Source organism: Aedes albopictus, chromosome 3, assembly GCF_035046485.1.
Source record: "Aedes albopictus strain Foshan chromosome 3, AalbF5, whole genome shotgun sequence".
Classification (NCBI taxonomy): domain Eukaryota; kingdom Metazoa; phylum Arthropoda; class Insecta; order Diptera; family Culicidae; genus Aedes; species Aedes albopictus.
In genome coordinates, this window is record NC_085138.1 from 182947033 (window position 1) to 182960506 (window position 13474).

General features: G+C 44.3%; 2 protein-coding genes across 25 annotated transcripts in view; both read left to right on the plus strand.

Annotated features, from left to right (window-relative positions):
• LOC109398814 (synapse-associated protein of 47 kDa) overlaps positions 1-13474 on the plus strand; it is a 97622-nt gene that overhangs the window by 60473 nt on the left and 23675 nt on the right. The gene's annotated exons all lie outside the window — the stretch shown is intronic.
• On the plus strand, positions 3622-10849 carry LOC134289723 (uncharacterized). Of its 4 annotated transcripts, none has more exons than XR_009998638.1 (3): positions 3622-4102; positions 4168-10701; positions 10767-10849. XR_009998638.1 is itself a non-coding variant. In XM_062856108.1 (3 exons), the coding sequence occupies exon 3, from the start codon at positions 4293-4295 to the stop codon at positions 10344-10346; it is 6054 nt and encodes a 2017-aa protein (XP_062712092.1). In that variant the 5' UTR covers positions 3622-3889; positions 3949-4102; positions 4168-4292; the 3' UTR covers positions 10347-10839. The 4 variants fall into 4 exon arrangements, 2 of the variants coding, with proteins under 2 accessions (XP_062712092.1, XP_062712091.1); XR_009998639.1 differs by having other exon boundaries at positions 4168-10488; positions 10548-10838; XM_062856108.1 differs by having other exon boundaries at positions 3622-3889; positions 3949-4102; positions 4168-10839.

The window sequence follows — 13474 nt, forward strand, 5'->3', positions numbered from 1 at the left end:
GGAGGACGATAGCACACTGTTGAGCTTACGGTCCTTCCCTGGAACTCAGACGTTGATCAGCTGCCCCTAACATGGGGATCCCACGCTGTTGTGAGCCGCTCCTCCTGGAGAACAGACGCTCAGGTTTACAGAAGCAAACCCCCTCCCCCCTTTCCCTGTCAGCCTACGACCAAAGTTTCCACCGGGGTTGGTTACCCGATCTTCCCTAAGGTTTCTCATAGTTTCTAGCCGGTACCACGCGGAGGATAGGAGTTGAATTGCGCAACATACTCAGCCTTTAACCGTGCCAGAGCCGACCTACTGATCCTGAAATATCAATTTTGGACGTCAAAATTTGACGTCATTCTTATCGTCCTTCTACGTTGATCAAATTGACGTTAAGTACTATAGATCATTTTTTTTTCACACTTCTGAACGATTTGAATCGTGTCTATGATGAATTAAAAAGAAAAGTGTTCTATCCAATAAGATCGAAAAAGCTAATAGGAAGAACATGCCGCGATATAGGGGAGTGGAACCATCTCGGCAGGGGTCCTATTTTGGGCACTTCTCTGCTATAATTCAGCCAATTCTGAACCAATTGACACAATTTTCGGAACGCGATGAGATACGTCTAGTATCTAGCCGTGTACAAAATTTCAAGTCAATTGGTTTGGAATTGACTGAGTTATAGCGAAGAGTGCCAAAAATACCGGCCGCTGCCCAAGTGGTTCGCTACCCTAGGCATACCCCTATGAACGGAGTGCGAATTCATTCCGAGAAAGCTACTGATCGATAGAACTTGTGATGAAAACAGAACATACATAGGCTGTCGGGTGCCTGAAACTTTTGCCAGTCTTGGTAAGGTGGTATGAACTACCAACCAAGCCGATCTGTTTAAAAGCACAGGTCGTACGGCAGAAGTTTCACGCATGCGTGAAACATGCGTTCAATATACATGGCCTACTTGCCTAATTTCACCTTCTAAAAAAATATCACACTTGTTCGCTACCTAGCGAATACTATCATATCTATCATTTCATTATCCACTTTGATCTCTACTCCCATATACTATGAGTAGAAAAAGACCGATATAGCCATAAAATCATCAAGTTATTAGGGGTATTCACTAAACAGATTAAATTGCTGCGTAAGCCATGATTTTCTGCTTATTTGAAATGTTTCATGATTTTGCGAATGAAATAATCGAAGATTGCCTTGGTGATCGCGACGTTTAATCAGTTTAATCAGTTTACGCTGTTAAGTGAATCCCCCTATTATGATGATTTGTTCTTAAGTTATGATTTTACAAAGAGAACGACAATTCCTGAAAAAAAAAAACACATTTTGAAAAAAATACTAAATATAGGTAGCTTATAAAACTTCCTTCCAAAAACATTTTTTTGAGAATTTTTCTGGACTTCGTAGCAGTGGCGTCGCGTAACCTCACTTTTTACCTGTGCACCGACCCTAAAACTTGCAATTGCAGGGTATTTATGATCAAAATCGAAATAGAAATGAATGAATGCAGCTATTCTTGTAATTTTCTAATTATTACAAGCAAATATGTACAAAAAATTCAAGAATTTATACTTGGTGCACAGGTAAAAAGTGAGGTTACGCGACGCCACTGCTTCGTAGGATATGTTAGCCAATAGTGAACTCCTTTATATTTTTCTTTAATTTCCTGCTCAAATCTGTGTTTAACAGTCAACTTCCATCGAGAGATGATGATTCCTGTTCCTAGCCAGTAGTTCCAAGTAGTTCATAGTGGTCTTTGAATTCTCGGAAAAAGCTCGCCACATGACTGGGTAGTGTGATGGGTTTAGGGACAAAAAATCTTCTTTTTTTCTTTTGTTGTTAAAAATGTATGGACAAATTAAGTGATTTTAATCTTCGAATGAGTGTAATCAGTTTCGTACCTTTTAATTCCGCCCTGATTGCTTATCCTTTGACAGATACGCGTATTTCGACTACCACTTGTAATCTTCCTCAGTGTCAGTTATTCACTCTTTTAATGTATCCACTGATTTTAATGTTTTCACAGAATAATGGGGTTTTAAAGTTGGGTAGTACTAGTAAAAATACAAATAGTATTTCTCTTCGAGTAACCAATTTTCTTTTTTAAATTTCACACCAAAATTTTGAAATGCTTCCAGCACAAAAAAAGAATAGCAATAGAAATTGCTGAATTTCAGCAAGGCTTTGCTGATTATCTGTCAAAATTGCTGAAATAGTTCAGCAAACCGAAAAAAAACCTTCGCTGATGCACAGCGATTTGTATTACTGAACGCAACTAGCACAAAAAAGCAGAAAAGTTTGCTGATTACCAATTTCAAACCAATTGGCTTGAAATTTTGTACTAGACATTGGTCGTATTGGACCGTGTACAAAAAATCAAACAATTACCATTGACTGAGTTATAAACAGAAAGGGCCCAACATAGAAGCCCCTGCCCAAATGGCCCCACATCCCATGCCAGGTGCACATTTGTCAACTTAATTTCATTAGGGAAAAATCTCCTAGTCCGGCACAGATGCCGGTCATTCTGTGTAGGGCATCTACGACAAAGTAAACAGTGTCGTAAAACTAAAGCAATTACCTGACCTGGTCGTCTGTGTCGTCAATCGTTGGGAAAGTCTTCTTTTCTCATGGGGGAACTGAAGGGACCGTTAAATTAGGAAAAATGTTACATGATGCGACATGGTTATTGCATTTGCAACTTGCAAATGCAAATGGTTTTGCAAATGTACATTATATTTGGGAGCGTCCATAAATGACGAAGTAATTTTTGAGCCGCTATTTTTGACACTCCCTTCCCCCTTCGTATCTCATTTTCCTATACCTAATACATGGATCATTCATAGCTTAATCAGGGACTCCCCCTTCACCCTGAAATGCTACGTCAGTTATGGACGCCAACTTTATGCAATTGATTAGAAATTTTGTATCAGAGAAATTTATTCAACCATGTTTTCAAATGTGATCGAAGCCAGACCGCTTGACAGTATAGACAGTTTTCTATTCCTATTCCATGGAACAGCAGAAACATTACTAGGATAGACAACGGTGTCTGAGGGACGCAATCAACAGTTACTGGTCGTTAAAAAGTTGAATGATGAACAATGATTACCGAGTGCAATCATTTGCATAAACTCCGTAAATGAGAGTGAAAGTTTAGTCATTTTTTTTTTTGCTTTTGCTTTATCATGGAAAAGCATAGTAAAAAATCGTATTTCTATCGAGAAAATTTCTATGCGGATCAAACCAATTGATGCGGGTTCCGGAATACCTATAATGGCTGTCAGTATAGTATTGGACTACAGGGGCATGTTTCCGGAAATATGGATTTTGTGGAACTCAGGGTGACCGGACCGGTCCATTCGCATTTTGTAGCTACCTGTGGACCCTGTTGCCATTCTACGCATCAAAAACATTAAAAGAAACCTAACCCTCCTTACTTTGAAATTCGGTGAAACCCTCCAATAAACATGACATACGAAGAGCTCCGAAGAAATCTTAGAAACAATGATGAAAACACACTTTCCGTGTTCAATCGTTGCTTTCACTGATCAGAATGCATCTATATCGCAAACTGAGGCCAATGAAACCAGGAGATATATTCATGAAGATGATGAATCAACTGTGTCGCCGAAGCCCCTCGGCGTTGATACCACCTTAACAATACCAACCCTGCCAGTCGACACAACCGTCTGTATGACAGCGCGTCACGTATCGGATGACAATGAACGCTGTCAGGGCAGATGAGATGACTAAACAGATTGAGGACAAAGCGGATCGAAAAGTGAAGTACAATCTACGAAGATCACGTTATCTGTTACTTAAAAGCTATATTTTACGCTAAAGTTATTTTCTTAATTACTATTCTTACATGCAAGTGAATTCTCAGGTAGAAGAGTTTGTAAATTTATAACTTGGCCTTAAACTAAACATTTATCCTAAACTTAGAATCTATATGTACAACTCTAACCTATTACGTACGGAGAAGCTGGGCGAAATCTAGACTTGATTGATTAATTCTATGAGGACTGAATAGCAAAACAGTGTGTGCAGGAAGTTAGTGCCGGAACGAGAGTAAAAGACACACATATATGCACTAAACGTAAGGAATTACACATTAAAACTTAACCCTAAAACATGCCCTAAAAATATTGTTTACATGCACAGGAATTAAAAACGGTCCTAAACTTCGGACGAATAAAGGCCGCTACGAATTCGGAAACCATACATGGTCTTTTATTGTTACCGCGATACGCTAGTAACAAATTTTTTAATTCGTTTACCGAAGAACGATGTCGGACTCGGCCAATGCTGCTGCCACTACTGGTAATCAAGGTAAGAGCTTAGCTAATCAATCTGAAGACGCGCATGTAGACCCCCCTAACGAACCCCAAACGATGAACCCAAATAAAGATACCCTTCTCAAACCCGGTGGGGACAAAAAGGCACCCTCTGTCAAAAGTAGGTCGTCGAAAAGTCGGGAACACAATGTCCCTTCCCCGCGGGACAAACAGTCTGAAACGATCGGTCACAGTTGTCAAACGTGTCGTTTCGCGGATCACAGCCGGATGGTGCAGTGCGATGATTGTGATGGTTGGCACCATTACAATTGCGTGGGCGTCGATGATCGTATCGCGAAAAAACAGTGGCGGTGTGTGAAGTGTGATGATAATCGGAAAGTTCGTCGCAGTTCCAAAACTACGAGGACGGAAGCGCCAAAAAAGAAGGCTACAGGCAAAGCGAAGAAGGAATCCGGGACGAAGCAACCAGATCTACAGGAACAACGGAAGCACCTGGGGGATCAGCCGGCAAAGTGTATAAAGGCAGCATCGGTGAAATCGGGAACTTCGCGGAAGTCGTCCAGAGCACAGCTGGAACTGCAACTGCAAAAACTAGATGCTGAGCGAACCCTGCTGGAAGATAAGAAGAAGTTAATAGAGCAGCAGTACAGTGTACTCCAAGAACTCGCCGAACTCGATGAGCAGGTCGAAGGCGCAGAAGACGGTGATGAAGTAGATGGGGCTTCCAAAGTGGAGGATTGGCTGCGTGACGGAGTTAACTCGGACACGGATGACGAGAGCACGGACTCAAGCGAAGGTGCAGACGAGGACATCGGAAGTTCATCGGAGGAAGACATCGATGACGATCCTCAAGAAAACGGATCGAAATTCAATCCGATTCGGCGCTCTACACCAAGGATGGACCCTAGGAGCATGCAGAAAAGTGTTACACGCAGCAACCAGTTAAACTGTAGCCTGAACCGTAACCAACTCGCAGCTCGTCAAGTTGTTGCGAAGGATCTGCCACCATTCACAGGGAACCCCGAGGAGTGGCCGATATTTTTCTCCACCTACGAAAGCACGACTCGGATGTGTGGCTACACCAACGACGAAAACATGATTCGGCTGAGAAACTGCTTGAGAGGAGACGCCTTCGCCGCAGTGAAGAGCTTTTTGCTTCATCCGTCAACTGTGGATAGAGCGATAAGTGCCCTAAAACTGCGTTTTGGGCAACCGCGTTTCGTGATTCATTCGCTGAGGGACAAGATAATTGCCATGCCGCCGCTGAAGCCAGATTCAATCAACAGAATGATCGACTTTGCGCTGGCAGTTCAGAATCTCGAAGCAACGATCGATGCGTGCGGACAGAGGGACTTGATGCGAGATACGTCGTTACTGGGCGAGCTGATTGGAAAGCTCCCTGCTTCGATGAAGCTGGAATGGGCGAGGCATACCCGCAGCCTGCGGAAGGTCAACCTGGCGGCCTTCAGCAAATGGATGTACGATATGGCAGAAGACGCTTGCCTAGTTGCCGAGCCACGCAGGAATCAAGAAGTACATCAAAGTCACGAACCGCGCAAAAACTCAAAGGCATTCCTGAATACGCACACCGCTCAGCCGAGCTGGAAGAAGGAAGATCAGCAGGCATCACCACCAAGTATGACCAGATCTATAGGGGCACAAAAGAAGGTCTACTCTCAGGCCTGCATCGTTTGTAAGGGAAATTGCGCCACTCTCGCTAAATGTGGAAGGTTCCTAGGGCTGTCTTATGACGGACGGTGGTCTACAATTCGTGAAGCTAAAGTCTGCAGGAAGTGTCTGAAGCAACACAAAGGAGGCTGTGAATCGAAGCAATGTGGTGTGAGCGGATGCACCTATAAGCACCATCCCTTGTTGCATAAGGAACTGAATGCAGAAACGGCGGCGGTAGTGAAACCACAACGTGAAGAGCAGTCCTGTAACACACATCAGTCGGGGGCAAGTCCCATCCTTTTCCGTTATGTTCCAGTCATTGTGTACGGCTGTGGTATTGTTGTACACTGTTACGCCTTTCTGGATGACGGATCCTCGAAAACGCTCATGGACGAAGAGTTGGCAAAGGAACTGAACCTTTCCGGAGAACGCCATCCACTTTGTCTAAAATGGACTGGCGGTTTGCATAGATCGGAAGACGAGTCACGCAGCGTTCAAATTGAAATCTCCGGACTGAAGGGAAAGCGCTTCCGCTTTGAGGACGTTCGTACCGTTACAGAGTTGCAGCTACCCAGTCAAACACTGGATGTTCAGCAGCTACAGTCGGAATACTACTACCTGAAGGGGGTTCCCGTAGAATCCTATCGTGACGTCCGGCCGAGACTCCTGATCGGAGTTCAACATGCACACGCAACGCTGGTGAGGAAGAGTCGCGAAGGAAGGCCCGGTCAACCGATCGCTATTAAAACAAACCTTGGCTGGACGATATACGGCGGCGCTCCGGCAGAACAATCTGTGAACATGGTTCATTACACAAATCACGTCTCTTGCTGCGATCACGATACCGAAAAAGCTGATGAAAATCTCGGTCAAGTGGTGAAGGAGTACTTTTCACTCGAAAGCCTTGGCGTCACATCACCAGTCAAACAAATTCGTTCCCAAGAAGATGAGCGCGCTATGAAACAATTGCGGGAGCTTACCCAGTTCAACGGCGTGAGGTACGAATCAGGATTACTATGGAGGCGAGACAGCGAACGTTTACCAAACAATAAGGCGATGGCATTGAAACGCTTCAACCATCTGGAACGCCGCATGGAGAAGGACTCTGAACTAGCTCGGATAGTGAAAGAGAAGCTGATAGAATACGTTACCAAAGGCTACGCACGTAAACTAACCACAGAAGAACTGGCAGAAAACCACGAACGTGTCTGGTATTTACCAGTTTTTCCCGTTGTTAACCCGAATAAACCAGGCAAAATTAGACTCGTCTGGGACGCGGCTGCTACGACGAATGGAGTCTCGCTGAACTCTGCGCTCCTGACCGGACCAGACTTGCTGGAACCGCTAATGCACGTGCTGTACAGATTCCGGCAAAATCGTTTCGCAATTTGTGGAGACATACGTGAAATGTTTCACCAAGTCGCTATTCGCAACGAAGATCAGCACAGTCAACGTTTTTTCCTGAGTGACGAGGAAGGCCAGCCTGAACCCGGCACTTACGTCATGCAGGTGATGACTTTTGGGGCCTCTTGCTCACCGACAACTGCCCAGTTCGTAAAGAACACGAACGCAGAACGCTTCAGCAAAACACATCCAGCTGCAGTCACAGCGATCGTACGGTGCACATACGTAGACGACATGCTCACCAGTACTGAAACAGAGCAAGAAGCAATCGAGCTAGCGAAATCCGTCTGGTTCGTCCACAAGGAAGGAGGATTTGAAATCCGCAATTGGATGTCCAACTCGCCCACAGCTCTGGCAGCCCTCCACGGCGACTTGAATCATGAGAAAAGTCTCGACTTATCGTCCACTCTCGCAACTGAAAAGGTGCTAGGCATGTGGTGGTGCACACAAACGGATTGCTTCACGTACAAGATAAACTGGAGCAGGCTTGGCGAAGACTTGCTGACTGGCGAACGCTACCCCACAAAGCGAGAAGTTCTCCGCACCATGATGACGATCTACGATCCACTTGGCTTAATCGCTCACTACCTAATGTTCCTAAAGGTACTGCTACAGGACATCTGGCGAACGGGTATTACTTGGGACGAGACAGTGAATCGAGAGTGTTTCGAAAAGTGGCAGATGTGGTTAGGGCTTCTTCCGGAAATCGAGAGTCTCCAAATACCACGCTGCTTTCGCCTTCAAACGTCAGCAGGAGAAAACACGGAGATCCAATTACATACCTTTGTTGACGCCGGTGAAAACGGCATGGCTGCCGTTGCGTATCTCCGTTTCGTGGAAGCAGGGACTGTTGAGTGCTCGTTAGTTACAGCGAAAACCCGCGTAGCGCCGCTTAAATACCTGACTATTCCTAGATTAGAACTCCAAGCGGCCCTCATTGGCGCAAGGCTAGCGCACTTCATTATCCAGGGATTGGACCTTACAATCTCTCGATGTGTTTTCTGGTCAGATTCCAGGAACGCGCTCTCGTGGATATGCGCAGATCACCGTAGATATAGTCAATTTGTGGCTGCCCGGGTTAGCGAGATCTTGGATCTAACAAACGTTGCTGACTGGAAATGGGTTCCAACGAAATGGAACGTGGCTGATGAAGGAACCAAATGGCAGCGACGTCCTTCATTCACAGCTGAAAGCAGATGGTACAAAGGGCCTGAATTCCTTTGGCAACGAGAAGAAGAATGGCCTTCTGTGCCCATTAAGCTCGAAGAGACCACTGAAGAGTTGCGCGCCACCATTCACGTCCACTACGAAACGGCAAAGTCGGAGTTCCCGATAGAGAGATTCCGTGACTGGAGAAAGCTGATACGTACGACGGCACATATTTTCCGGTTCATTGCGAACGCCCAGCCGAAACGGTTTCCTCGGCTAACGTGCGGCATCACAAAGGAGGAAATGCGCAACGCAGAAACCTTCCACTTTCGGGCTGCGCAACAAGACAGTTTCCCAAACGAGTTTGCTGTTCTCCTTCGGAACGATAGCAAAGTAGCGATCCCTAAACGAAGCCCGCTATACAAGCTGAGCCCCTTCATCGACGGACAAGGTTTGCTGCGCATGGCAGGCAGAACCGCAGCGTGTGAATACCTATCACCGGATACTATTAATCCCATTATTCTACCTCGTGATCATCGGATAACGCACCTCGTAGTACGAAGTTATCACGACAAGTTTCACCACCAAAATCATGAGTCGGTGATAAACGAAGTGCGCCAGAAGTTTTGCATAAGTCGACTGCGCCGCGTTTACGCCAAAATCCGGTCAGAGTGTCAACGTTGTAGGTTGAGAGATGCACGCCCACGACCTCCAGCAATGGCAGATCTTCCTCCATGCAGACTGGCCGCATTTGTCCGCCCGTTTACCCACACTGGGGTAGACTACTTTGGCCCTATGGAAGTATGTATTGGGAGAAGGGTTGAGAAGAGGTGGGGGGTCCTACTAACATGCCTTACCATACGCGCAGTCCACATCGAATTAGCTAGCTCATTAACCACTAACTCTTGCATCATGGCACTGCGCAACTTTATTGCCCGGCGCGGAACTCCAGCTGTATTTTACAGCGACAGAGGAACCAATTTTATTGGTTCTGAACGCGAACTGAAGCAAACTTTGAAGGCCGTCGATCAGAACAAGATGGCACAAGAGTTCGTCAGTTCCACGACATCCTGGAGCTTCAATCCACCGGCAGCCCCTCACATGGGGGGAAGTTGGGAAAGGCTGATTCAGTCCGTAAAGCGGACCCTGTTGGAGCTCAAACCGTCTCCACGACCAACTGGTGAGGAATTGCGGAACGCGTTGATAGAAGTCGAAGGTATCCTGAACGCTCGACCTCTGACACATGTACCCATCGAAGACGAAGCAGCTCCTGCGCTTACACCAAACCACTGGCTACTAGGAAGCTCCGATGGGTCCAAACCTTGGTCGTTGCTGGAAAATGACTCGATCGCGCTGAGACGTGGCTGGCACCAATCCCAAATACTCGCCAACCACTTTTGGGAGAGATGGCTACGTGAATATCTGCCGGAGATAACAAGGCGCACCAAATGGCACCAGAGGGTCGCGCCTATCAAGGAAGGTGACATCGTGCTGATCGTCGATCCGGAACTCCCGAGAAGCTGCTGGCCAAAGGGGCGCGTCATAGGTACAGTCAATCGCGACGGGCAGGTACGTAAAGTAACAATACAAACCGCGAAGGGAGTCTACGAGAGGCCAGCTGTAAACGTTGCGGTTCTTGACGTCAAGGGCAAAGAGGAGTTAGCGAACTCAGAGATGGAGTTCCCAAACTGGGGGGGACTGTCGCCGAAGCCCCTCGGCGTTGATACCACCTTAACAATACCAACCCTGCCAGTCGACACAACCGTCTGTATGACAGCGCGTCACGTATCGGATGACAATGAACGCTGTCAGGGCAGATGAGATGACTAAACAGATTGAGGACAAAGCGGATCGAAAAGTGAAGTACAATCTACGAAGATCACGTTATCTGTTACTTAAAAGCTATATTTTACGCTAAAGTTATTTTCTTAATTACTATTCTTACATGCAAGTGAATTCTCAGGTAGAAGAGTTTGTAAATTTATAACTTGGCCTTAAACTAAACATTTATCCTAAACTTAGAATCTATATGTACAACTCTAACCTATTACGTACGGAGAAGCTGGGCGAAATCTAGACTTGATTGATTAATTCTATGAGGACTGAATAGCAAAACAGTGTGTGCAGGAAGTTAGTGCCGGAACGAGAGTAAAAGACACACATATATGCACTAAACGTAAGGAATTACACATTAAAACTTAACCCTAAAACATGCCCTAAAAATATTGTTTACATGCACAGGAATTAAAAACGGTCCTAAACTTCGGACGAATAAAGGCCGCTACGAATTCGGAAACCATACATGGTCTTTTATTGTTACCGCGATACGCTAGTAACAAACTGTGTTAGAAGGTGCCAGGAGTGATGCATGCATTCTGGCTGATCAAATTATTACTGAACAAAAGGTTGAATGGGCGATTGATTCCTTTGAACCCTTCAAAGCGCCTTGTAGGGATGGAATTTTTCCTGTACTACTGCAGAAGGGTAAAGAAATCTTAACACCTATTTTAACCAAGTTATTCCGATTAAGCTTATCATTAAGCCATATCCCTACAGCTTGGAGAGAAGTGCGAGTCACTTTTATCCCAAAGGCAAATAAGAAGGATAAATCATCACCAAAATCCTTCAGACCCATAAGTTTATCGTCCATTATGTTGAAAATAATGGAAAAAATACTAGGCGAGTATATCAAATCGTCATATTTAACAAAAAGCCCATTGAGCCAAAACCAATTTGCATATCAAGAAGGCAAATCTTCGGTAACAGCAATTCATAAGCTGGTTACAAAACTGGAAAGATCCTTTAAAGCAAAGGAGATTTCACTTGCTGCGTTCCTTGACATTGAAGGAGCGTTCGATAACACTTCTTACGATTCAATGAGGAATGCTATGTCAAGACGTGATTTTGACAGATGCATTGTTGATTGGATAGGAGAAATGTTATCTAAAAGAGAGATTTCATCTAACCTTGGCAGCTCATTTATTACCGTCAGAGCAGTAAAGGGTGTCCACAAGGGGGCGTGCTATCATAATAGTTGATGATCTCCTCAAAAAACTGGAAGCACAAGGCTTCGAAGTAATTGGCTTCGCTGATGACATAGTCATTCTAGTTCGTGGTAACGTTATCACTAACAGAATGCAAACTGCCTTAAATTTGGTCTCCTCGTGGTACGATAAAGAAGGATTGAACATAAATCCTTCTAAAACCACGATCGTACCATTTTCACGACGGAGAAAAAAAAACAATTACAAATTTAAAATTGAAAGGAACTTTTTTGGAACTCTCAAATACAGTCAAGTATCTTGGAGTATATCTTGACAGTAAACTAAATTGGAACTTACATCTCGAGCAGGTACTTAGTAAAGCTACAAGTGCTCTATGGATCAATAAGAAAACTTTTGGTAAAAAATGGGGATTGAAACCAAAAATGATCCACTGGATTTACTTGGCAATTGTGAGACCCAGAATTACCTTTGCGTCACTGGTATGGTGGCCTAAAACAAATGAAAGATTAGCACAAAAGAAGCTGGAAAAACTTCAAAGATTAGCTACTCTTTCAATTACCGGTGCAATGCGAAGTACACCGTCTAAAGCGCTTGACACTTTACTTCATCTACTTCCACTGCATCAATTTGTTCAATTAGAAGCTGCAAAGAGTGCTTTTAAGCTCAAAAGAACTACACAACTCTTTGAGGGTGACCTGAGCGGGCATCTCAGTATTCTGAAAACAATTAGTATCGGCTCTCTAATCTTACATAATAGTGATTGGATGAGAAAAAGATACAATTTTGAACGCTCTTTTGAAGTGATTAATCCTGGGCGAAATCTGTGGACAAATGGTGGCCCAGAATTACACCCAGGATCAATCGTATTTTACACTGATGGTTCGAAATTGAACGATCAAGTAGGTGCAGGAGTGACTGGCCCCGGGATCAACGTATCAATTCCTATGGGCAAATGGCCTACAGTTTTTCAAGCTGAAATCCAGGCGATTTTAGAATGCAGTAATATTTGCTTACGCAGAAACTACAGACATTCAACAATTTGCATGATGTCTGATAGCCAAGCAGCTCTAAATGCTTTGAAATCAGAATGGAGTTTAAAACATGGGAACATGAGAAAATAAAATCCAACTGGGAAAACACCACTTTTGCAAGGCAGTCGAAACGTTTCATAAAGCCGGACATTTCAAACACTCGCAAAATTCTAGAACTTTCTAAAAAAGATCTTAGTTCGTTTACTGGCCTTATAACAGGTCATTGTCCGAGCCGGTATCATCTGAAGCTAATTGGAAAACTTCAAGATGATGTATGTCGCTTCTGCGGCATAGACACAGAAGACTCGGAACATTTGCTATGCCATTGCCCGGCAATTACAGCTAAAAGAATTAGGTTCTTCGACAAGGGGCTGATTGAACCCTTAGATGTCTGGAGAACAAACCCCAATGCGGTAGTGCAGTTCATCCGAACTGTATCACCGTGTTGGGATCACGCTTACAGTCAAGGTTTGATTATTGCTAATACCAATGGTGATACGTCAACTTGACATAGCTAAATAAAACTGGGGCATTTGTCACAATAGATCTAAAAACTGGTCGCAGTGACTTATATACCCAACAAGGAATAAAAAAAACATGACATATAATCATGTGTTACTAGAGAGCAATGTGTTTCTAGCAGAGTTTTAACTTTCAAACGCCAAAACAAGTGAAAATTTTCAAGTGCACACATGTGTAGAACCACAATGACGATTTGCATGGAAAAGTTGTTCGGTTTGTAACCCGTCGGTGATTACCAATCGATCAACTTTTCAGCGCAAACCGACATTTGGTTCTTCAGATTTATGCTCTTGAAAATTCGTGTTGTGGTTTCGTTATATCTTCACCTTGAATATCGAGAAATTAAATTTGAAATGTCTACCGTTTATCCTGCCGGCACCACTAGGGCTAA